General features: G+C 38.7%; 1 protein-coding gene across 9 annotated transcripts in view; it reads left to right on the top strand.

The window, feature by feature from the left end:
* Positions 1-25690, top strand: part of ACACA (acetyl-CoA carboxylase alpha) — a 285737-nt gene that overhangs the window by 100080 nt on the left and 159967 nt on the right. For all 9 annotated transcript variants that reach the window (XM_059149711.1, XM_059149709.1, XM_059149710.1 and 6 more), the window contains 9 exons: positions 3741-3850; positions 4659-4740; positions 5922-6020; positions 7497-7603; positions 11267-11377; positions 16929-17138; positions 20858-21028; positions 21924-22085; positions 22450-22613. In XM_059149711.1, the coding sequence (XP_059005694.1) occupies positions 3741-3850; positions 4659-4740; positions 5922-6020; positions 7497-7603; positions 11267-11377; positions 16929-17138; positions 20858-21028; positions 21924-22085; positions 22450-22613 (1216 nt within the window). The remainder of the gene's footprint in view (positions 1-3740; positions 3851-4658; positions 4741-5921; positions 6021-7496; positions 7604-11266; positions 11378-16928; positions 17139-20857; positions 21029-21923; positions 22086-22449; positions 22614-25690) is intronic.

Raw genomic sequence — 25690 nt, 5'->3', positions numbered from 1 at the left:
TACAGGGCTTGATCCCAGGACCCCGAGATCATGACCCGAGCCAAAGGCAGAGGCTTAACCCACTGACCACCCAGGTGCCCCAGCTGGATCTACTTTCAAACTCAGCTTTCAGTTTTCTATGGCCTATCAGATTGAGGGCCTGAATGTTTAGCCAGTCATTAGCAAAAAAACTACCCTTGACTCCTTGTCATGTGGGCCATCCCAAAATGACTGCCTGCTACCTTAAAGCCAGCAAGGCAAAGCCTTTTAGTAAGATCAGGTATTTTCTTATTGTCCTTGCCATATTCTCTTGGCTAGAAACAACTCATAGATCCTGGTCACACCCAAGGAAAGGGGGATTCCTTAAGGTATAAAGACCTAGAAACTGGGATCATGGGAACAGACAGTGTGTCTGTCCATCACTATTGCAAAGAAAAAAGTTAGCTACAGGGTGATACAATAATAGGGAAAAAATACATTGCCTATAGTCAGGAAAAGGGATAATGGCATATACCAACAGCAATACTAGTTGTCTTTCAGGGTGGTATTTTGGGGTGTTTTTATTTCTCTTTCTGCTTTTTTCAACTTTTTTACAAAGATTTTATACAATTTTGGCGTGCCTGGGTGGCTCAGTGGGTTGAGCCTCTGCTTTTGACTCTGGTCATGATCTCAGGGTCCTGGGATCGAGCCCCGCATTGGGCTCTCTGCTCTGCAGGGAGCCTGCTTCCCCCCCCCCCCCCGCCTACCTCTCTGCCTACTTGTGATCTCCGTCTGTCAAATAAATAAATAAATAAATCTTTAAAAAAAAAGATTTTATACAATTTTATAATTTCTTTAAAAGTTATTTGAAAATTAGATCTCTGGAAAGGATTATAATACTAGTGTTATTGAATTAAGGAATTAATATTTTGGATAATTTTTCCTTTTTTCTAACCTTTCTATTATGTTAATTATTTTAGTACCTTTACTAAATGTAATTTATATGCCATAAAAAGTTCACATTTCTATGAGTTTTAGTACATTTGTACCATTGTGCAGTCATCATAGGAATCCAGTATAAAACACACATTACTTTTGTAATTTAAAAGATTATGAAGAAGGAGCCTTAGATGGAAGAGTTGGTTTTTCACATGAGGAGAGGACTTCATCATCTGAGACCTGGAGTTGGGGGGAGCAGGCATGCTTGACAGTGAGGGTGGTAATAATCAACCCAGTTGCATATTTTTTTTTTTTTAAAGATTTTATTTATTTATTTGACAGAGAAATCATAAGTAGATGGAGAGGCAGACAGAGAGAGAGAGGGAAGCAGGCTCCCCGCTGAGCAGAGAGCCCGATGCGGGACTCGATCCCAGGACTCTGAGATCATGACCTGAGCCGAAGGCAGCGGCTTAACCCACTGAGCCACCCAGGCGCCCCCCAGTTGCATATTTTTTATGTTGTGCTCATTATTGGGAAAGTTGGAGATGTGGATGATTAGTGCAATCTCTGTTAAAGAACCAAGTGTTCTCTTTTGAGGTGAGTTTTATTCCTTTGTGACTATTCTCTAGAATAGATTCTCTTGTGGTAATTACGGCAACTGGGAACCAGGAGACAATGGAGAAGTCCAAGCTGTGTGGATAAGATAAAATGCTTTCTTCTACTTACCAGGGCATGAAAGGGAATTTCATGTCTGCAGTAGTGATACCAGAAAACTGATTGGTGTAGAACTCTGAACTGTTGCTGGTTGGTGACCGTAGTACATTCATGAGCATGTGTGATGTAGGTCAACAATTAATGTAACTTTCTTTTCTGTACCCACGGCTATGGAACTTCAGAAAAGGCTAAACCACAGTAGAAAAGTTGGACGGATTTGACTATATAAAAATTTTTATTTAGCAAATAAAAAGTTAAAGACAAATCGTAATCTGGAAAAACACTTTGCAGCAAAGAGTGTCTACCTATAATAGAGAAAATGACACCCTTCAGTAGAAAATGAACCAAGAACATGAATTAGGTAGTTGATAAAAGAGTGAGAAAGGAACAATAAATATACAAGGAAAAATTTGATACTAATGGTAATCAAATGTAAAGCAAAACAATGGTCGATTGGGATTTTTTAGTTTATAAGACTAGTAAAATTTTAAAGAGTGATAAGGGGCACTTGGGTGGTTCAGCCTGTTAAGTGTCTGCCTTGGGCTCAGGTCATGATCCTAAGGCCCTGGGATGGAACCCCATGTTAGGGTTCCTGCTCAGTGGGGAGGCTGCTTCTCCCTGCCCCCTCTCCCTTTGCCCGCTTTGCTCTCTCTTGCACACTTTCTCTCAAATAAATAAATAAATAAGTGAGTGATAATATCTAATATAGGTTAGAGTACAGATAACTTGTCACCCATGTTGCTAATGAGAGTCTAATGTGGTTCAGTCTTTGAAAATGTGGATACCATTTGATTTAGTAGTTGTATTTTTAGGAATGTATCTTGTGGGTATAATTGGACAGTAGTACAGGGATATTCATCATTGCATTATTTTAATATTTTCCAAATCATTAATGACCCATATGTTCAACAATAAGTTAGTGGTTAAATGAATTATCAGCTGTTGTGACATTATTGGAATGGTAGATATCCATTGAAATATCAAGTGTATATTAAATATATCTAAAATACTAAATATCTATTAATATCTCTCTATCATGTATGGGAAGATACCCACAATATATTGTTAGATTGATTAACAGTTTATGGTTTCTAGTACATCAAATCATAAACTGATTATCTCTGAATGGTGGGACAATAAGTGATTTCAGCTGTTAAAAAATAGTATTACATCCTGATATATTACCTAATTTTTGTTAATGGTTCACATGCTTTCCCTTTTATTGTCAAAGAGAACAAAAAACCTGTTTCTTTTGAACAAACTTCAGGCCTTTGTATCTTTGGAATTTTTTTTTGGAAGGACGTGAAACCTTTAAAAATTAATAACAAGATAGAAGAAACATAAATATGGTAGAGATGGACCTTGAGCAAGTTCTTTGACTGCTCCAAGCCAATTTCCTGTAAACTAGGTGACAATAATACCTATCACTTTTAGGATTTTTGAATATTACATAATATATGTAAACTGCTTAGTATAGTTACTGCGCGCTGTAGTGGTCTACTACATTTGTTGCCAGAGTGGGAAGAGAGAGATGTCAGGGAATACTGAGGAAAAAAAAATGCAGGGAGGGAAAGAAGTTATCTTTTAACAATGTCTTTCAAATAGCTGCCATCTCCAGCATTCCAGATCAACTCTCTTCCAGCACTTTCTAGTTGCCTGTAACTGACCTTTCCTGTTCATCTAGTCTACAAACCTTTCTTTAGGCTCTACCCTCTTTTCCCAGTTCGTCTGGGCTCTACACCAGAAAAAGGGCTTTCTTGGAGAATAGTGTAAGAGATAAAAGGTGTCGGGATTGAAACTTTTTATCAGAATAGAATAATTGTACAGGGGTCTCTAAGTGACATGTCATCCTTAATACATAGATCTTAAAGACCCTTCTCAAAGGTTACATAATGAAATGTTTGAGAACAGCTGTTTTAGTACAAGAGCTTCCTGAATATGACATTAGCACATGTTAGTGCCCGTGACTTAATAAAGTCAGAACCTCTAACTAAGTGGTCCTGGGACTTAACCCTGTTAATGCAGTTTGTCCTGTTACCTGTGATGGTATCTGTCCTTTACAACGTTTTGCTCTTCTGTTACATTTCTGAAAATAAATCGTGTGTCTGTTAATTTGCTTGCATTTTCAGAATATATTAAGATGGCAGATCACTATGTACCGGTGCCAGGAGGACCAAACAACAACAACTATGCAAATGTGGAATTAATTCTTGATATTGCCAAAAGGATTCCAGTACAAGTAAGAGATGCCAGCGTGTCCTTTCAAACCAGGTTTAGCCATCTGACTGTTAAATGCAAGAGGCTATCCAGAGAAGAACTTTAAAATTTTATATAAAACATCTTTGTTGAAAGTTTGATAAAAGCTTTTTTTAAATGTGGGATATAACAGATTGGGAAAAGAGAGGTGGAAAAAATGAATGAGTCAAAGTAAAATAAATATAATACAGACAGAAGGTTTGTAAGTGTCTTTCAGAGATTAAGTTATCCATTGCACCTTCAAACTATCTCAAGTAAGTAAAAGCTCCTGTTTCCAGTGGAATATTCTTAGCTCAGAATATGGTGATATAGAAGCAGATTATTTCTTCTCTATTATATTGTGTTAGGAAATTTAGGGTAAATGTCCTAAAGCCCAGAGAGAAAAAAACTAGAGATTTATATGGCAATATAACCACTGGATATAAATGTGGAGTTGGGTGGACAAAGTAATTGAATCTGTGAAAGAAAACCAATATTTCTAGAAAGGGCTCTGTAGAGTCTACTGGAAAGGCTATGCATTGAGTTTCTTAAAGAGCAGCAAGACTAGCTGAATCTTAATATCAACTTCAACTTATTTTGACCTCTTCAGAGGTTGTGCCATAATGGACTGCTTATTTTTATTCTCTAAAAAGTTTGCCAAGAATCAAGCATAGAAGCTGAATTAAGTGTTAGGATCTTGTGGAGCTATTGTACCTCATGGAGTAGGGCGAGTCTTGTAGAGAGTAACACAGTTTATCATGGTTTTTTTTAGTGTGAATTTTAAGAACAAATCATATTATCTTCCCTTATAGGCAGTGTGGGCTGGCTGGGGTCATGCTTCTGAGAATCCCAAGCTCCCAGAACTTCTTTTGAAAAATGGCATCGCCTTCATGGGTAAGCCTTTCTGACATACTCTTCCTGTCTTTCTGGTTCTGTCAGTTTTGCCTGTGTTCCACTCCATGTTCTGCTTTTCTTCTGTTTAACATGCACTGGGCTCTTATTTTTCATCAGTTAACAACTCTCAGAGTAACCTTCTTCATTTCTTTTTCTTTTTTTTTTTTTTTTCTCTTCCTTATTTCTTACATCCTACTTACCTTTCTTCATTTTGATTGTCTTTTCTGTCCTCAGGTTCTTTTCCATGATATATGGAAAAGGCTCTGATTTCCAAAACACTGGCCTTTTAAACTTTGCCCTTAATTTTAAGAAAATATGTGGAGAAAGGGCCTTTTTTATGTAGCAGAGATAATTGAGTATTAGGATACCCTAGCACTGTGCCCTTAAATATGAATCATCACCTTCACATTTAGTGTATAGGTAACATTCTTGTAAGTGAGAGCCTTTTCTTCTGATTTTTTGCTGTGCTATATAGCAGAGAGAGAAATCAAGAGTATATGGCTCAAAGGGTTTCTCTCTTTATCTCAGAGATCTTCCACAACGATGATTATGTATTGTAAACCCTATTAAAGATAAATCTTCCTGGGGTGTCTGGGTGGTAGTGCGTTAAGTGTCTGCCTTTGGCTCAGGTCATGATCTCAGGGACCTGGGATCGAGCTCCCCCATTGGGCTCCCTGCTCAGTGGGCAGCTTGCTTCCCCCTCTCTCTCTGCCCGCCTCTCTGCCTAGTTGTGATCTCCCCCTTGCTGTCAAAATAAATAAATAAAATCCCTAAAAAAAAAAAAGATAAATCTTCCTTTTGGGTTCCCCTAAGACCAAGGAGGGCACATTTCAGACTTGAACCCCAAACTTTTTAGTCCTTATTTTAGGATTGGTTAAAAAAAAAAAAAAGACCTTTATAACCTGGTGAAGTTGGATCATGAACAACGATAAAGTCAGATTTTTCAGGAATTTAATTCAGTGTACATACCGAACTCTGCTTAAGAGCTCACTACATTAGGTTCTATAAAGGGTACAAAGATAAGTCATAACATAGTAATCCCCCTAATCAAGATCATGATCTCCATAATATGTAATGTAGGGGAGATAAGACAAATACAAAAATAATTACATAGAAGACAAAATCTGTGTGACAGAGATGAAGCCAGAATATTGCAGTCATGGTTCTTTTCTTGTTTTTAGGTCCTCCAAGCCAGGCCATGTGGGCTTTGGGGGATAAGATTGCATCTTCCATAGTGGCTCAAACTGCAGGTATCCCGACTCTTCCCTGGAGTGGCAGTGGTAAGAAACTATTTCTTGTTTGTATTTTGAAGTACGGAAAATCTCAGTATGATGTTTGGGACTGTGGCTTAAGTCTTTATTTTAAGTGTATTGGGTGATGGGCATAAAGGAGGGCACATGATGTGATGAGTACTGGCAGTTATATGCAACTGATAAATTGCTGAACACTGCATGTGAAACTAATGATGTGTACTATATGTTGGCTAATTGAATTTAAATTTAAAAAATTGTATTCTGATATGTGATAAGAAATAGAATCGAGGTTGATTTCTGGTACCTTGTATTTCCTAGCTTAATCAATATACCTGTGATTTTATGATGTCTTAGGAATATAAATTTTATACCAGATGCATAGATGCTAAGCTGTGATTTAAGTGATCTGGGGACTTAATTGGAATTTGGAGAAACTCTAGGAAAACTCACATGGTTCTGTAGATTGGGATCTGCTCTGGGTAGGCTAGAATCTTCTTCAGAGGTGGACTTAGGCAGAATTAGGCCTTTGAACCTGTCTGAGGGGTGACCTGGATCACTAAGAAAAACCTAAAACCAGCTTATTCAAATGTTTGCCTGCCAGTGTTTTCTTAATGCCAGCCCACTATCTATTGGTGATTTGCTTTGCCTGTTTAATACCATTCAACTTCTCCTTTGCCCTTGATGCAGAAAATGAAGGCAATAATAAACCTTTCTTCCAGGCATACAGAAGAATAAAATTTTTCTTGAAATGATTTATAGTTGACTAATCCCTTAAAGAGTGCCATGTGAATCATTATAGCTGATTGCAGTATGAACTTGCCTTTTTTTAGTACTCCAGCAAAGGGAGCAGACATACTCTAAAAGCTCTTTCAAATGGGAATGACCATTGTCTTGAGGCTGAACAGATTTGAACTCTTGTTACTCTGGCTCTCCAGGGGGATTGCAATATCCTCTCCAGAACTGCTGGGTCAAACAGTTTAAAATAAACGTTTGAATTTGTTCTTGTTTGAATGGAGAGACTGTAGCATTCCCCTTGTGGCTGAGTACAGGGACGTTCAGGGAGCATGGAATCATGACTCTGCTGAGGCCAATAAAACCGCCATTTCCATTTCCAAGGGCTCATAAAGATTGAATTATTTCCCAGACCTCTGGCCCTGGAGCAGGCCTGAACACACAAAACGAAGGTATTTTGCCTGTGGAGTTGCTGTGAAAAGTCCGACATGGGTTTTTTGTTTTTTTGGTCTTGTAGGTCCTTGCATTTTTACAAGTTTGCTCCCTGTTTGTTCTCTTGGCTTCTTCTAGGGTCAGAACCTGAGTTGCCAGGTCCTGCAGAGCTAAGTGCCGTTAACCCCAGGGACTGATGAGGCTTTTGTGGCATCCCTCTTTCTCACATATACCCTCAATTTTGGAAAAATATGAGAGCATTTGAAAGAAGGAATAGCAGAAAATTGACAAAATCAGAAGCTTTTATAGCAGCTTTCAAGTCACTGTTATCTGTTACAGGTCTTCGTGTGGACTGGCATGAAAATGATTTTTCAAAACGTATCTTAAATGTTCCCCAGGAATTATATGAAAAAGGTTATGTGAAGGATGTGGATGATGGGCTGAAGGTAGGTTACAAACTCTAGGGAGTGATGTCTTTCAACTGACCAGTTAGAGTCACAAAGTAATTTGAAGGCTGGTTCATGATATACACCTGTGATGGCATTGGGATTGTAAGAACATGAGATATAGTTTATAGAGTAAGGAAGTGACCTAGATTTAACAAAAATAATTAAAATTTTTTTATAGCTTTTTTTTTTTTAAAGATTTTATTTATTTATTTGACAGAGAGAGATCACAAGTAGGCAGAGAGGCAGGCAGAGAGAGAGAGAGGAGGAAGCAGGCTCCCCGCCGAGCAGAGAGCCCGACGCGGGGCTTGATCCCAGGACCCTGAGATCATGACCCGAGCTGAAGGTAGTGGCTTAACCCACTGAGCCACCCAGGCACCCCTAATTTAAATTTTTTTTTGAAGCAAACTGCTCCCCCCGTACAGAACATTTCTTAGGTGGCTAATTCAGCTTTAAGGGACTACCAACTCTGCCCTCTACCACCTGTTAGTGTGTGTATGTGGGGGTGGGGGTAGGGGAAGGAGTAACAAACAATTCACATTTTCCCCTGCTTAAATTCAGAACCAGGAAGCCAGGCAGACAGAGAAATGTCAGCTTTATTACAGATAGGTTGGTGAAAATGGCTTCAGTGTGTAGCAACAATCAGATGTGTAAACTGAACATCTGAGTTCTGCCTGCTCATTCACTGGGTACTGGCGGTGCTGAGTAACCCCATACTTTCCTCTGCAGGAACAGAGCTTTTACCATCCAGCTTCTTTGTCACTGAGAACTGACAAAGAGCATATGTTCTGTGCAGTGGGCTGATCCCAAAGGGGAAGAGGTCGAGCTGTGCATGCTCAGTTCCTCCTTCCAAACTGACCAATCACACAATTCACTTTTTCCCTTGGGGAGGGGTGAGGGAGGGAGCCAAGAGAGGCTGGAAGTGTCTAATTTCTGTCCATCCTTGTAGCAACAGGAACCCATGCAAAAGGAGATCCTTTCTCCAACATTGCGGTTCTTTCTTTTATCGTTCTCTCCTGTTTGTTCCCCTTTCACTTTTTAAATAGTTGGAAGTGTCAGTTATGCATGCTTCCAAGTAGATGATGAAAGAGGCTATTTTAGAAAAACACACTACTCGTGTTTGACTTTGTGTGTTATAAATTCAAGAGGAAAACTGAATGCTCAACTAATTTTTCTCTTTTGTTTGCATTTCAAGTTAAGCCTCTTATAATCTCCTTAATAAGAATAACTAATATTTCTAATTGAATTGCAAACGCTATACTCTATGTGCTATCATTTGCCAAAGAGTAGAAGCCCTTTGTAAGGAACTAGCTATTTTGCTCATCAATTAAAATTCCTTTTTTTCCTGGTCATAATTTTAAATGAAAAATTTCTGGTAGAAAATTTAGAAGGCTAGAAAAGAAATGATGATAAAACTACCCATAAACCTACCATCTAGAGATAGATACATATTCATAACACATTAATGCATCTTCTTTCAGGCTTTTTTGATTCATAGTTTGTTATCATAAAATGATCATCTTTATTAATAGATTCCCATATTTATAATTATTATAAGTATAAAATTAGTTTCTCAGTATGTATATATATAATGTGTATCTATATATATATATTGCTTAGTAATCCTAGTTTCTTTTCCTGTTTTTATTAGGTATAAGCATTTTCCTTATGATATTAAAATTCTTCTAAAATATCCTAAATAGGAGCACCTGGGTGGTTCAGTTGGTTGTGTTTTTGCCTTCAGCTCAGGTCATGATCCCACCGTCTTAAGACTGAGTCCCGCATCAGGCTCCCTGCTCAGCGGGGAGCCTGCCTCTCCCTCTCCCTCTGCCTCTCCCCCTCCTCGTGCTCTCTCTTTCTCACTCTCTCTTTCTCACTCACTCTCACTCTTTCTCTCAAATAAATAAATAAAATCTTTTTTAAAAAAGTATTCTAAGTGGATGACCTGTGCCTAGAGCCTTCATATCTTTTTAAAAGACCTACCTTCTTACTGACATCCTATGGACTACCCTATTTTTTTAAAAGTTTTTCCACACTTGTGGCTGATTCTTTGTGGTACTTATCACTCAGAAATAACTTGCTTTTATAACACTGTTTCATCAGGCTAACTCTGTTTATAAGCTTAGAGGTGATTAGAGCCAAGAGAATTTTAGAAGAGATGGAACTGTGCATAATCAACTAATTCGACATTTGAAATTACCCTTCTTTCTGTTGGTACATGTTTAGATATTGTTATGATGGAAACTAAATCACTGGGATGTTTCGACAAAGGAATGACTTAGTTATTCTAAATTTTGGCTAACTTTTCCCCACTCTACTTTTGCCGTAACAATACAATCTAGACATCTTCTCTATTGTTACATATAAAAGCCACCTCATCCCTTTTAATAATTGATAGTATTCTAATAGATGGACATATTTTGATTTAACTACCTCCCTCCTTAACAGATACATAATAATTTTTAGAAAGTTTTAGGATTGTTACCTGATCATTATTAAATGTCATGAATGCAAAAACCACATGAGTATGTGTTGAAAATTAGTTTTCCTAATTTTTAAAGTACTTTAGTATCTTGTTATGTTTATCTTTTATAAAAAGTTGAGTGAGAAAATAACTTCTGGATATATGAGAGTTCTGTTGTCAGAAGCTGTCAGCATTTTACTAAGTGAACTTATTACACCTTTTTTAAAAATAAAAATTAGTGGTAATACATGAATATCTATATATTATAAGAAATTCCAGTAATATAGAAATAAATACAGTAAAAAGTGGAAGTATATCTACCCATCTTCCTTTTATAAATTACCACTGGTGTATTTCTAGACTTTTTCTTTCAATACCCTGATATGTGGGTGTATGAATGCATGCATAATCATATATAAACTTTAAAAACGATATATAAGCTTTAAAAAAGATTTTATCTATTCATTTACTAGAGAGAGAGACAGTGCAAGCAGGGGGAGGAGCAGAAGGAGAGGGACAAGCAGAGTCCATGCTCAGCATGCAGCCTGACATGAGGGTTCGATCCTATGACCCTGAGATCATGACCTGAGCCAAAATCAAGAGTTAGGTGCTTAACTGACTGAGCCACCCAGGTGCCCCGTAAACAAGTAGTTTTATTTTGTTTTTGTTTTTGTTTTTTTTGATGTATACAGGATTGTCTTAAGTTGAACAATATGAAAATGCCAGTATTCAACAATTCCCTTTTTTTTTTTTAACCTACAAAAAATGGTCACTTTATTTTGGTTCAACCTAATGCTACAAATACTGTTAAGACTTCTTTTTTCACCTATGTTGCTACTTTTTTTTTTTTTTTTTTTTTTTTTTTTGGCCTATGTCTTTAGGACCTTTCTATTTTACTACTTTTGGACCTACCAATGACAGCATTTTTTTTTTTAAGATTTTATTTATTTTTATTCAGAGAGAGAGAGAGGGAGAAAGGGAGAATGCAAGCAGGAAAAGGGGCAGAGGGAAAGGGAGAGAGAGAATTCTAAGCAGATGCCGTGCTGAGCACAGAGCCCAACATGGGGCTCAATCATGACCTGAGCTGAAATCAAGAGTGGGTCACCCGGATGCCCCCAATGACAGCATTCTTAAAGGAAGAAGGTGCCAGTTTTCTCCTTCACTGTTAATAATAATACATTTTTCTCTTGTTCTTGAAGGCAGCAGAGGAAGTTGGATATCCAGTGATGATCAAAGCCTCAGAAGGAGGAGGTGGGAAAGGAATCAGAAAAGTCAACAATGCAGATGACTTCCCCAACCTCTTCAGACAGGTAGAATACAAGTTGTTTTTGTTTGATTGAATTTACAGGTATATCAGAGATACATGATTTAACTCACACTATATATACAAAGTGCTATGTTGTACACCAAAAACTAATGTTGTATGTCAATTATACCTCAATAAAATAAAAGATAATAATAAGTCATTATATAATTTGGATGTCCAGAAAATATTTAATTTTTAATTTTGTCTGTAAGTACTCTAGTCTTTCTCTCTAGCTCCTATCTGCTTATTAGTGATGTCCAGTTCAGTGTAAGGTTTTTTCAATAAGGAAACTCAAACAATAGTCATTCACTCTTCTGTAGAAGTGCTCAGTTTCTCAGATAGCTCTTCCCTGTATAGTGTAGTGGTTCATAGGACCTCATAGTGATAGGGAAGAGTCAAAATGCCTTTCTACATTTTTGTGTTCCCCTATTGCTGGCACTGTAAATAAAGTATGTGGTTAACTCCTGATCTGGATGCTCTTGGCTTGGCCAGACTCAGGCTCTCTGATTGACTTTACCTCACTTTAGTTCAAACTGGCTGCAGGCTCTGCAGTTTTTGCTGTGTGTCCCATCTACCTGGCCAGCTCCCCAGTCTACATCCTAGTCTGTGCTGCATGGCCACCACACGCAGATGCCCTATGGCAGGTCCACATCCTATAACTGAGGAGGGCTAGGAAAAAAACCTCAAATCTCTGTCTAACCCTCTGATTTGCAGCCAAGAGATGTGGCCAGACTAGAAGTTACTTGTGAAGGCCAAAAAAATGATCTTGTTTCAGAATCTTAGAGAGATAATTTGGAGACACACGTCTCTTCTTTACTGCCCTATAGCTACCCTCACATACTTGACTCACTTTTTTTCTCCTACCAGAAAAAGAGGAATAAGAAAAAGGAAAATTGGGACACATTCTGGCCTTTCACTCTCTTAGCTTCCCACTGTTTTTATTTTTTCCCAGCATTTTTTACTTTGCATTACCCTTTACTAGTGTCTCTAGCCACCTTCTATTTGGCCTTTTTCTTTTTCTAAAGACCATTCAACAGCAAACTGATAGGTGTTATTTTGTTGCACTGTCCTATTTTGAATGTCAGAATTCAAATATTACCCTTCTTTTTCTTTGTATACCTTTTGTATTTTACCTAATTTCATAAGTAGATCAATGCCTCGTGGGGTCTAAAGAAAAGGTCTTTCACTCTTAGAAGTGAAAGAAAAAAAAGTTTAATTTTTTAAAAAAATATAACTCCTTTAGATATTTTAAAAGTACTTATTACTGTGGAATCAAATAGTTGAAGAATCTAGAACACTAAGATTAGGAAGTTTTACGTGAAAGTCCTCAAGTTCAAATAATGATTAACTAAATAACAAACCAATCCTCCCATTGAGAACAAACTAGAATAGCTGGACAAAAAATTTTTTAAAAGTCTATTTCAAAGCATTAGAGACTTTTCAAGACAGTGAAGAGTTAGGGGGCTAAAGTATAAGAGAAGAAGGAAACATGAGGAGGTGGCATTTGAAGCCACTTTTTTCCTAGAGATATCTTCTAGTTTGAGAAGAAGCAGTTAAAAAGCTGATTGGAGTTTTCAACAGTCAAAGACTTAAAGGACAAAACTTAGCCTTTAGAGTTTGCTAAGGAAGGTTCCCTGCAAAAATCTCCCAGATTTTAGGTTGGGATCTTAAAGACACTATACCTTAGGAGTAAAAATAAACTGGAAATAGACCAGCCTTCAGAGGGACTAAATCTCAGCTTCAAGATACTCAAACTTTGATTCAAGCAAGGGGTTCTAGGTGGTGGTGTCACTATCCACCAGAAAGAAGCACATTTAATAACATCCAGAACCTCAAATTATTTTTTTTTAATCTTTCAAATGCTGTTATCAAATACCATTTCAGAGTAAGCAGGCATATCCAAATTACATGACTGAAAATCAAGAGAAATAGAAGTCAGTTTTAAACAGACCTGCAGAGAGTTTATATAATGGATCTTTCAGACAAGGATTTTGAAGTAACTATACTTAATGTATCCAAGGAAATTAAAGACAAGAATTTGGTTGGAAAACTGGAAACTAAAGAAGAAACAAATTCTAGAACTGAAAATACAATAAAAATAAGTCAATAGAAGAGTTTAATAGTGTATTAGATGCAGTTGAAGAGAGAATTAGTGACCGGAAGATAGCTCAGAAGAAAATTCAGACCAAAGCATGAAGAAACAAAAGGATGAAAAATACAGAAGAGAGCATGTAAGAGATTATTTGCAAAAATGATCATGATAACTCCTCCCATCTCTCTATACACACCCCTGTGATTTTTGCCTTTCCTCCCACCAAGAAAGACCCCTCCCCCACTCTTTGAATTTTGACTAGCCTTGTGACCTGTTTTAACCAAAAGAATGTAGCAGAAATGGTATATAAGTTCTGACGTCTAAACCTCAAGTGGTCTTGTAGTTTCTGCCCTTGCCTCTTGAATTGAGCCTCAGACTGACAAGTGAAGAAATCACTCTAGCCTTTTGGAGAAAGAGAGGCCACATGATGTATAGATGAGTAGTCCCAGTTAAGACTTCCTAGACCTGGATGCTGACAGCACTGTATTTGGGACATACAAGTGAGACCCTATTAGACCATCCTACCCCAGTCCAATTGCCAGATTACTGCAGCTGCATGAGCAGCTCCTGGCCAGGATCAGCAGAGCTACCTGACTGTGTGCCCTGCTCAAATTGCTGTGAGCAAAAAAATAAAATGGTCAATGTCCTAGGTTACTAAATTTATGGTGGTTTGTCAGGCATCACTGGGTGACTGCCACAGAAATTGATACCCCAAAGGTGTGATGCTGTCATAACAAACAAACAAAAAAATTAACATTGACTTTAAGACTAGCTCATAGGTGGAGGCTGAAAAAATGATGAGATAGTTAATGAAGCCCAGAGGAATGGAATGGTGAATAAACTGTTAGTGGAGCCTGGATAGGCAGTGAGGAAATTGTTAGTAGAGTCTGACAAAAAGGTTAACACGTGTTCTGTAATGATGGAACAATTGCCTGAGGTAACTTGGAAGATAATGTATTTAATGAACTCATGGACCTAGTTAAGGAAATCTCTAGACAGTGTTGAAAGCATCTGTTAATTCCTTCTGGTTACTTATGCTAAGGAACTATATAAGAGAGATGAGCTAATGAAGGTGTTTCAAGCTTGTTGAGTTTGAAAATAGAGCTTTTTCTCATTCCCAGTCTCCACCTGGCAAAAGAATCTCAAAGTAAAAAATGACCTCAGGGTAAAGGCCAAGTCAAGAATACCTGTGAGATCCTTTAAGGTCTCAGAAATATTCAAGATACTCCTGGGTAGATTACCCTCTCATTTAACAGGAAAGAGCTTCAGAGAATCTTAAAGGTGTTATTCCACAGCAGCCTGATATGCCCAAAGTATAGAGATATGCCCAAAGTATAGAGATATCTTTTGGGGCAAGGAGTAAATCTCCCAGTGTGATTCGTAGGAAACCCACAACATTTTCAAGAAACTTGTATTGATGATTATACCAAAGGGTCTGAAAGGGTAGTTCAAACTTCATAGAGGCTCTGTGTCTTCAACTTCTATCAACAGGAAGCAGACTGAGAAAGCTATTCAGCTGTAAATACCAGTCATTTCTAATAAAAAGATTTGTCAGAGAACAGGGCTGGGAAGAGGGCAGAGCTAAAAGCAGAGAAGAGCCATGGATTAGGGAGATCACTCCCTAGTTGCAGAACAAGGACCCTAACAAAATTTCCCTGTCCCTATAGTCAAGGAGCCCAAGCTGTACCCATGTGGATTTCAGAGTCACTGTGGAACAGTGACTGCTGTGTACTTCCCATCTTCTCTTCTTTGAACAGGAATATCTTTGACAGTTATCCTTTCCCCATCTCATCATTAATTATTGGGGGTGTTGGGGCAGATAACTTGTCTTTTTAGTTCCCAGATCGTTGGATCAAGAGAAACTGCACCTGGAGGAGCTGCTCCCAAGGAGTCTCATTCGCATCTGGACATGATTCATGAGAAAATGGACGTCAAGCCTGATGCCATGATTGGATGACTTTGGGGGTCTTGGGAGGGGGTGAGTCTATTTTGCATGTGGGAGGTATATGAATTATTGTGGCCAGAGGGTGGACCACAGTAGATTGTTTGCAGAGATGGCCGCAATAACTCCTCCCATCCTTGTATGTATATTCTTTTGCAATGTGATTGCCTTTCCTCTCATCAAGAGGTGGCATCTCTTTTCCCACCCCTTGAGTCTTAGCTGGCCCTGTGGCTTGCTTAAACCATTAGAATGTGCCAAAAGTGGTGTCGTGTACATTCTAGAGCCTAGAGCTTGTGAAGTCTTGCAGCTTCTGCCCTCACCCTCTTGGAATGCTGCATTGAAGAAGCCTGATCTAGCCCACTGGAGGATGAGAGTCCACATGCTATAGAGATTAGCTGTTCCAGTCAAGGCTCCCTGGATCTCTCCACCGACAGCGCAAGTCACCAGACATTTGAGTGAGACCATTCAACCCCACTTGAACTACCAGGTGATGATATGCATACAAGTGACCCCAGGCAAGTCCAGAAGAACTGTCCAGATGAGGACAGTATCATGAGCAAATAAAATGATTGATGTCTTCAGCAATGATGTCCCCTGAGTCTTGGGGAGACTTGCTACATAGCAAAACAGCATAAAAGACATATGGGATACAGTGAAACAATCTAACATCATGGGCTTTGACTCTCAAGAGGAGAGAGAGGATGGAACAGAAGCAATATTTGATGACATCATGGAGCAGAAACAGTATTTGTAGAGATAATGGCTAAGAATTATCTTGAACTTAGGAAAGATACCAAGCACAGATTTAAAAAATATATATTGTGAGCCCCACAGGACAAATACAGAGAAAACCACATCTAAGATAACTGGAGTAACTCTGCTACCTCACCACCCCCGTAAAAAAAAAAAAAGAGAGATCTTAAAAAAGAGAGAAGATCTTAAAGCAGCTATAAAAAGATTACTTGCAAAGGAGTAACAATATGATCAATAGCATGACGTCTCGGTAGAAGCAGTGGGAGCCAGAAAACATTGGATGATCTTTAAAAGTGCTACAAGAAAACACCTGCCAGGGTAGAACTCGATCTCCGGTGACAGTGTGCCCCAGTGCTGAATATCCAAGTCCTTTGAGCACAACACTGTCCGTGATGTAATGCGAACCAAGAAAGCACCTCGTCTGGAGCAGGGTGTTCATTTGGCTGTCTACAGTTGATGGCAGGATTTTACCCTTTTGTGGGATTTGTGTGTGTGTCTTTCAAACTATTTTGTTTTTTTCACTTTTGTAACACATCGGTGTTCCTGTGTTTCCTAATCACCAAGTAGTGCTGGTTACATAACAAAGAATGTAGGATCTTAAAGATAGATGAGGGCATGAACTATGTTTTATTCATTGCTGTACTCCTACTAATTCACGTGGTCCCTGACACTTCTAGGCATCTGCCTGTTGAAATTGAAGCAGCTTATCAGAATGGAAAAAAAATGCTTACCACTTAAGAATTTGTTTTATTTCCTTTCCTAATGTAGGTTCAAGCTGAAGTCCCTGGGTCTCCTATATTTGTGATGAGACTAGCCAAACAGTCTCGTCATCTGGAGGTACAGATCCTAGCAGATCAGTATGGCAATGCTATCTCTCTCTTTGGCCGTGACTGCTCTGTACAGCGCAGGCATCAGAAGATTATTGAGGAAGCACCTGCTGCTATTGCTACTCCAGCAGTATTTGAACATATGGAACAGGTGTGTATATGAAAAGCTGTCTTTTTTTTTTTTTTTTCCTTAAACAGGACTACTGCTCCTTCAGTTCTTATACCAGTCTGCAAATAGTGAAATTTCAAACAGTGGTTCTAGATAATTGATAAGATTATATCCTTTTCCTAAAGGACAAATGATTCTGCTGTTCTCCCTCTAAACATTTCAGGCTCTCAATCATTTCACGTTTTGAAAAAAATTTAGTGTACTTTTTTTTTTAAAAGATCTTATTTATTTGTCAGAGAGAGAGAGAGAAAGCGAGTAAAAGTGGGAGGAACGGCAGGCAGAGGAGCAGGTTTCTGACAGAGCAAGGAGTCTAATGTGGGACTTGATCCCAGGACCCTAGGATCATGACCTGAGGCAAAGGCAGATACTTAACTGACTGAGCCACCCAGGTGTCCCTAGTGTACTATTTTGAGTAGAGGTAAAGAAAGGAAATTTTGGGATTTTTAAAATCTTACTGTTTTATATATATGTAGTTAGATTTTATTTATTTGAGATAGAGAGCACATGCACAAGTGGGGGAACAGACAGAAGGGGAGAGTCTTTTTTTTTGCCCAGATTTTATATATTTACTTGGGAGAGAGAGAAGGCACGAGCAAGGGGAGGGGCAGAGGGAGAAGCAGGCTCTTTGCAGGGCTCGATCCCAGGATTCTGAGATCATTACCTAAGCCACCCAGGCACCCCTAGAGGAAGAGAATCTGGCAGACTCAGCACTGAGCATGGAACCCAACATGAGGCTCAATCTCAAGACCCTGAGATCATGACCTGAGCTGAAACCAAGAGTAGATGCTTAACTGACTGAGCCACCCAGGCACCCCTGATTTTTTTTTTTTTTTTTCCCAACAAGCTCATGATAAGTGGGTAATTCCATTTTCTAGTTGATTATCTTTGAATCTTCAGATGTATTTATTCAAATCCATTACCTCTTGAAAGGTCCTCTACACATCTCTAAAGTTTATATATTCTGTATTTTTGTGTAGAAAAGAATCAGCAGTCTTGCTGGATCCCTTGGAAACAGTTGTAGTTTATGGGTTTGAACGTGATCTTTTCTGGAATAGTGACTGAGTCATCTTACTGGAAATATATTTTCCATCTCTTTTCTCATGAATTTCAAACAAGCTAAATATATGGTCATCTGTGTTAGAAGTTTAATTCCTACACTGTGTGAATTTATTAAGAATCATTCTTTAACTGTTATAAAAAAAGAGGCCTCCAAAATTCAGTGGCTTAAACAAGATATAAATTCTCTTTCTCATTCTCACCATCATTGTGAGATGAATTGATACCAGGGTTTATTGCTCTGCCATTCACTAGGAACAGGGTCAGCAAACTACAGCTTCTTAGCCAAATCCAACCTGCCAACTTTCTTTGTAAATAAAAAGTTACTTCATCACAGCTGTACTAATTGATTTATGTCTGATCTGGCTGCTTTGTTGCTGCAGTGACAGAGTTGCGTGGTTGTGGCAGAAACTCCATAGACCACAAAGCTGAAAATAATTACTATCTGGTTCTTTAATGAAAGTGTTTGCCAACCCTTGCCCTAAGGTGTTATTATCTTCATGATTAAAGCTTCCTCACAAGATGAGGTTCATATTGTAGCCTGTGGGAGGAGGAGACAAAGGACTAGGAGGACAAGCATGTAAAAATGTGATCTAGAAGTTACCCGCATTACTACTTCTTTTCATATCCTTTTGGCAAAATTCAGTTACACAATCACACCTAGCTGTGAGGGATGTTGGGAATTGTAATCACTAACTGGGTGGCCATTTACTCAGCTGAAATTGAGGAGATGCTATTACTAGATGAATGACACACAGAAAAATCACTGAAGGGCATTTAATAATCTGCCTCACTCTGCTCCTCCAGCTACCCATTATCTTTTCACACCCCTTTTCTCACTGTACTTTCTCACTAGCATTCTTAGTCTTTCCCCAAAGAAGATAGCCCAAAGTCTCATCAGTCCAGAGTTACTACAGTCAGCTCGGAGTCCAAGATCTCTAGGTCATGTACAGTTCTCTGCATTAAATGTTCATGTGGCTTTTCATGGGCCAGTGGCCTAAAAATACAAGTTATCTACCCCTGGTCACCTCCCTCCAGCATCTACCCAATATACAGTGGTGGAATATGAACAGGATAACTCCCATTTGAAAAAAAGAAGAATGAAAAATATACAGTAATCATTGGCCCATAGCAGTTAGCAGATCCTTCTCGGCAGGAATTGTGATGATTTCAGTTAGCCCTTTCTCTGCCTCTGGTTCTGCTCTCTGGCGGTAAATCCCTAGCCCATCATCCCTGAAGTACCTGGCTTTGCTCCCTGTGAAGTTCTTCCTCCTTGAGTTTTCTCTGTGATTGGGCCTCGGAGACTATGCCTTCTTTGGCAGAGTCGGTGCAAGAGTGGAGTCACAAATATTACTCCCATTATCAATCATAGGCTTTTCAAGGCCAGGTTTGTGGTATGTTTAGAAATACAGTTCCTTCAAAATTTAGTTTTCTGGATTATTTGCATCCAGCCAGCTTCAGAATAGGAGTAACCATACTCCCAAGATTTCTAGATACATTGTTTTCCTCTATTAGTTGATCTTTGATACTGGGTTGCTTTAGGGTGAAAATCTAACCTGGTTTTGGGGTACAAAAGCAGTTGGTTTTTTCATAGTCTGGCTTTTTCTAACTTTTTCTTAGGGCTTATTTGGTGTGTTATCTGCTGTCCAACTTATTATGGAAAACAGCTTACCGAATGTTTCGTTATGCCTAACAATGAGGCCCTAACCTCATTGTTGGAATCAAACACTTGATTGTTTTGATTTTTGCTTGATTTGGTTCAAGCTACCCACTTTGATTCCTTGCCACCCACTACTCTGTTGCTAAGTTAACATCCCATATTTTAATTTTTTTAAATAGTAGCATCCTACCTGTATTTTATAATTTCTGTATTGATTAGTAGACCGGTTAAGCAGTTTAATAAAAGATCTAAAAAATAAAATGGCCTAGATGAGGTAGAAGTTTCTCTTCCCTTCCCATCATAATCTGAGGTGAGCTCTCCAGGGTTGGTAGGACAGTTCTGCTTCCTGAGGCCATCTTGCAATTCAGGTTCTTTCTGTTTTGTTCTGTCATTCTTAGTATGTTTTCATCTGCATGGTGGAAACTGACTTGAACTGTTGTGACTGTGTTCCAGAACACAGAAAGGGAGAAACTAGGAACAGAGGAAAAGTACTTTCCTTTCCAAACCTGATTGAGGGCTTATGCATATTACTCACAAATGTTGACATTACGTATGTCAAAACTGAGTCACTAGCTATAAGAGAGGTTACAAAGTCTAGTCTATAGCTGGACAGCCATGTTTCTGGGATGATTACTAGGAATACTAAAAACCAGGACACCCTGAATAGTCTGCCATGGTGGTGTGTTTTTTGGTTTTGGGGTTTTTTTTTTTTTGCCAGCATACACTTACAGCTGAGAGGGTGAGGTTGCCTGTGATCCCAATTGAGAAACGGTTTTCCCAACTCTGGATTGAGTTTGCCATCCATGTCTTACGGGCCTTATTTAGTAATCAGGGAGAGTGAAATTTACTCTTGTGTGGCTCAAAGCCTTTGGAGGCACTTAAAAACGGTGAACATTTGAGTCAGGGAGAGAGAGAGGGGCTACAGTGGTCTGGCAACTGGTCAAGATTGAGATATACTTATGTCGACTTACATTTCTTCTTCAAGTGTGCAGTGAAACTTGCCAAAATGGTTGGTTATGTGAGTGCTGGGACTGTGGAATACCTCTACAGCCAGGATGGAAGCTTCTACTTTCTGGAGCTGAACCCTCGGCTGCAGGTGGAGCATCCTTGTACAGAGATGGTGGCTGATGTCAACCTCCCCGCAGCACAACTCCAGGTGAATCACCCTGATCTTGGCTGAGTGAGTTGCCTGCAGGAGTTCTGAATGTCCAGGATGCCTGAGAAACGGGTTTAACTGGTGTCTGCTAAGAGAGAAGCACCTCCTATTAGAATCTCATCTTGTGTTCATCTCATGCTGTATGGGTTGTGATGTGTGGGTTGGTTTTCCTGATGTGGCACAAATCTAGTAGTACTACCATGTTTTTTAGGCCAGACTTGTTTGGGAGAAACTGTCATATTTTAGAAAGAAATTTTTAAAATAATTTGCTTTATTCAATTAATTTAATTTTAAAAAACCTTATGACTTTGTCCTCTTCTCCTTTTTTTACTCGCGTTCTGTAATGAAGCAGAGTGGTGGTGAATGTTTTTCCTGGCAAGACTCTGGCGGCACTTGTTTATTTTTGTACTGTTTAAAGTGCGTGTTGTTAATCTTGTTTTCTCCATTCGGCCCAGGAAACAAATGTTATGGGAGGCAGTAATGGCCAATGGTGAGGTTTGATATCATTTGTATTGAACATGTTCTTTGCCCACAATGGGAGTGCCTTCTGGGTTCCCATTAAGTACAAAAAATTTATATACTTTCTCCGTGGTTTGTGGGAATAATTATGAAATAATTATGACACAGGACTTTTCAGTTGTCTGAACTTCTTGGATAGTCATGTACGCTGACTCTCCCATTATATATTTTAATCCTGTTCCCTTAATGGAGTGATGTCAGCAGACACACAGACAACTTGGGTTCCTTACTTGATTGTTGTAGAATACAGGCTGCAACAAAAATAGAACATTGTAGGTGGTGGCTACTAAAATGAAAAATCTTGTAAGTAATCTGTTAACCTCCACATTTTAAGGAAAATACCCTTGAAAAAAATGAGTGATGTTTTTCTTTTCAGATTGCTATGGGGATCCCTCTATACAGAATCAAGGATATTCGTATGATGTATGGGGTATCTCCCTGGGGCGATGCTCCCATTGATTTTGAAAATTCTGCTCACGTTCCTTGTCCAAGGGGCCATGTTATTGCTGCTCGGATCACCAGTGAAAATCCAGATGAGGTAACTCATCACTTATAAGTTTCACATTTTTGTTTTTTCCTTGTGAATTTTAATATCCATATGGTATCTGAAGACCTGCTTCTGTAAGAATCTTGGGACTTCCTCTGGAGAGGGAAGTTTACAGAAGTCTCAGCCAAGCAGACAAATAAGTGATCACTGCTTCATTGACCATTTCATCCAACTCTGTCATTATCGAGTCTTCATTGGATCTGTAGTCCTGAATGTTGGCTCTCGAGCCTTTCTGATTTTTGTGCATCATTTCTGCTTCCCTCTGTGATTAACACAGAGCCTAAACAATGAATATATAAATGCTCTCTTCCTTAGAAATATATTATGGTTTCTCCTATTCTTCATTCTCTAACAGGGTTTTAAGCCCAGCTCAGGAACAGTTCAGGAACTGAATTTCCGTAGCAATAAGAACGTTTGGGGTTATTTCAGTGTTGCTGCTGCAGGGGGCCTTCATGAATTTGCTGATTCTCAGTTTGGTCACTGCTTCTCCTGGGGAGAAAACAGAGAGGAAGCGATTTCGTGAGTATAAGAACCTTTGATTGCATTTTTTTTTTTTTTTTGAAGATTGTATTTATTTATTTGTCAGAGAGGAGCAAGAGCGAGCACAGGCAGAGTGGTAGGCAGAAGCAGAGGGAGAAGCAGGCTCCCTGCCAAGCAAGGAGCCCGATGTGAGACTCGATCCCAGGACGCTGGGATTGTGACCTGAGCTGAAGGCAGCTGCTCAACCAACTGAGCCACCCAGGTGTCCCTCTTTGATTGCATTAAAAAAAAAAAATTGTGTTAATCTGTGAAGGTATGAGCTTGGGAATGAGAATCATTTTTCTGCTACAGAAGTACTGATATGGACAATGTTTTGGAAGAAACACATCTTCAGTTGTCCCTGTATTCATGTTGTGTTCAATTACACAGTGTTTGGCAGATGGTTTTCCATTCTGAGTTTCTTCAAGGATTTCACATATTTCTGATAAATTTGTAAAATTGATTGCTTTAAAGAAATCACATTTTTCCAGAGAAATAATAGTGTTTTGGGGGGGTAGATTCTTGACCAAGAGCTTGGCACCATATAAAATCATAGATAAGATCTGTTATTTGTCATCCAAATAAAGGTATGGCTGTAAATGCCCTACAGGCTTAAGTTTTTTTTTTCTGATCCAGACCATTTATTTGCTTGTGAAATTACATACATTAAAAATGCAAAATAGTTATGAAACATAGCTATATATGTTTTTAAGAACAGAAGGCTTATGTCTAGTTTCTAGATAAAATTTATTCCTTTTCCCCTTTATGTACATTACTAGAGTTATGAATTTGATGAAAAAATTAATGTACTGGTTTTGAAAGTCTTTTTTTTTTTCTGAAAACAAAGTTAAATCTCAAAATTTCTTCAAAACTTAGGACTCAGATGTGTAGTCCCTTTTCTTCAGTGTCCACTGCTGGCTGTTTGTTTGTTTTTAGATTTATCTTTTTTTCACATTGAGGGAGTGGGTAACTACAGCTTCTCAGAATTAGAGAAAAATTGGCCATCTAGATAAAATCTAGCTGGCAAACCTTATCCTAGGTAAGATGAAGTGGGTTTATGGCTAGGTGGGAAGATTTGAAGCAGCCTACAGTCTTAATTTAAAATACTAAAGTTAAACTGCTTGTTGCATGAAAACGAATAAGGGAACTCTCCACATTATTTATATAAGAGTCCTCGGTGTACTATGAACTGTACACACAGCTTGTACACATGTAACTTGTCTATAGTGTTACTAATATATAAATATATTAAATATAAATATAATAAATATAAAATATAAATACATCAAATATAAATATATTAAACGTGAATATTGAATATTAATTTTATTTATTAATTAAACATAAAATATTAAAATTAATTTTGCTTTCCTGAAAAGTAGGGCTCTAGGAGATAATTTACACTTCAGATATTTTAGAATATCCATCAAAAATTGAACTAGTACTTACTATTTTTTCTATATTCTTTTTTTTTTTTAAATTAATTTATTTATTTGTCAGAGAAAGAGAGAGATAGAGCAAGCACATGCAGGGGGAGTGGCAGGCAGAGGGAGAAGCTGGCTCCCCACTGAACAAATAGCGCAACGTGAGACTCAGTCCCAGGACTGCGGGATCATGACCTCAGCCAAAGGCAGACGCTTAGCCGATTGAGCCACCCAGGAGCCCCATCATTGTCTGTTTTCTTATACCATGCATTTATAACCATTTCTTTGACCTTTAAACTAAACACACGGACTGTGTAATCAAGAGTATTTATTAAGAATGTTGAGAGGTTTTTTGTTTTTGTTTTTTTTAAAGATTTTTATTTGACAGACACAGCAAGAGAGGGAACACAAGTAGGGGGAGTGGGAGAGGGAGAAGCAGGCTGCCTGCCGAGCAGGGAGCCCGATGCAGGACCCAGGACCCTGGGATCACAACCTAAGCCAAAGGCAGATGCCCAACAACTGAACCACCCAGGCGCCCCAATAATGTTGGTTTTTTAATAACTTATTTAGAAGTAGGGAACTCTTAATTTTTCTCTGTTTTGCTCTCTTCTGTTCTTCCGATTTATTCAAAATTGGAAGTAAAGTTTTTCAGAATTAAAGTAACACTACCAGTAAAACCATCTGTTATAAAGCTGCCCTTTTCTTTCGCAGCCATATCCTGCTTTGCCAAAGTGAAGAAAGCTTACACTAGAGCTTACAAGTTGGTGGCTTGCCGACTACTCACAGCCACAGATGTGTTTTGATTGGCTTGCAGAGTGTTAATTTTCAAAAAATTGCCAGTATTTAAAAGTTGGGAGATTGAAATAGATATATGGATTTCTGCCTTCTCTTAAAAATGGGATGATAATGACAACAGTGGTTTTATATTCCACTTGGCAGAAGTTAACTGAGGCTGTTTGTATGGCTGCTGCTTTTAGAGGAAACATGAACTCTCTTGTTCATCCAGCCCCCACCCATTCAGCCTTACTCATTCCCATTCCCAGAGAGGCCTCTGATGATATTTAGGTGTCCAGTCCTAATTAAGGAGACTGCTGAATATTTTCTACAGGCCATGTCCTCTAATATGGTTCAGAAGCCTTGCTTCTCACCTTCTGACCTGATCTGTATATTCCTCTACAGTGTAAAGCTAACTGGGTTAACTTTCAGCACATTGAAAATATGGTCTCAAGGGTGCCTGTGTGGCCCAGTCGACTCTTGGTTTCAGCCCAGGTCATGATGTCAGGTTCCTGGGATCGAGCCCCACGTCATGCACTGTGCTGGGCGGGGAGTCTGCTTGAGATCCCCCTCCCCCACTTTGTTCCCCTTTCCCCACACTCACACCCTTGAATACACTCACATGTTCTGTCTCTCGGATGAATAAGTAAATAAAACCTTTAAGACATACATGGTCTCTATAATAAGCTTGCTTCTTGACAACATGCTCACCTCAGTTTGTTTCTCCTCTCTAAATAACATTAGATCTATATTCTTCAGCTTGGTGCTCATATTCTTATCCTCCAGAATAGCCTCACTGCCCATTTTCAGCATTATTTTCCATAGATGGTAATCCAGATACCATGAGAACAGGACCATGCATGCTTTGTTGCTATTGAT

This window comes from Mustela lutreola, chromosome 15, assembly GCF_030435805.1.
Source record: "Mustela lutreola isolate mMusLut2 chromosome 15, mMusLut2.pri, whole genome shotgun sequence".
Taxonomy (NCBI): Eukaryota; Metazoa; Chordata; class Mammalia; order Carnivora; family Mustelidae; genus Mustela; species Mustela lutreola.
Note: the sequence above shows the minus strand (reverse complement) of the source record. Positions and strands in the feature narration are given on the sequence as shown.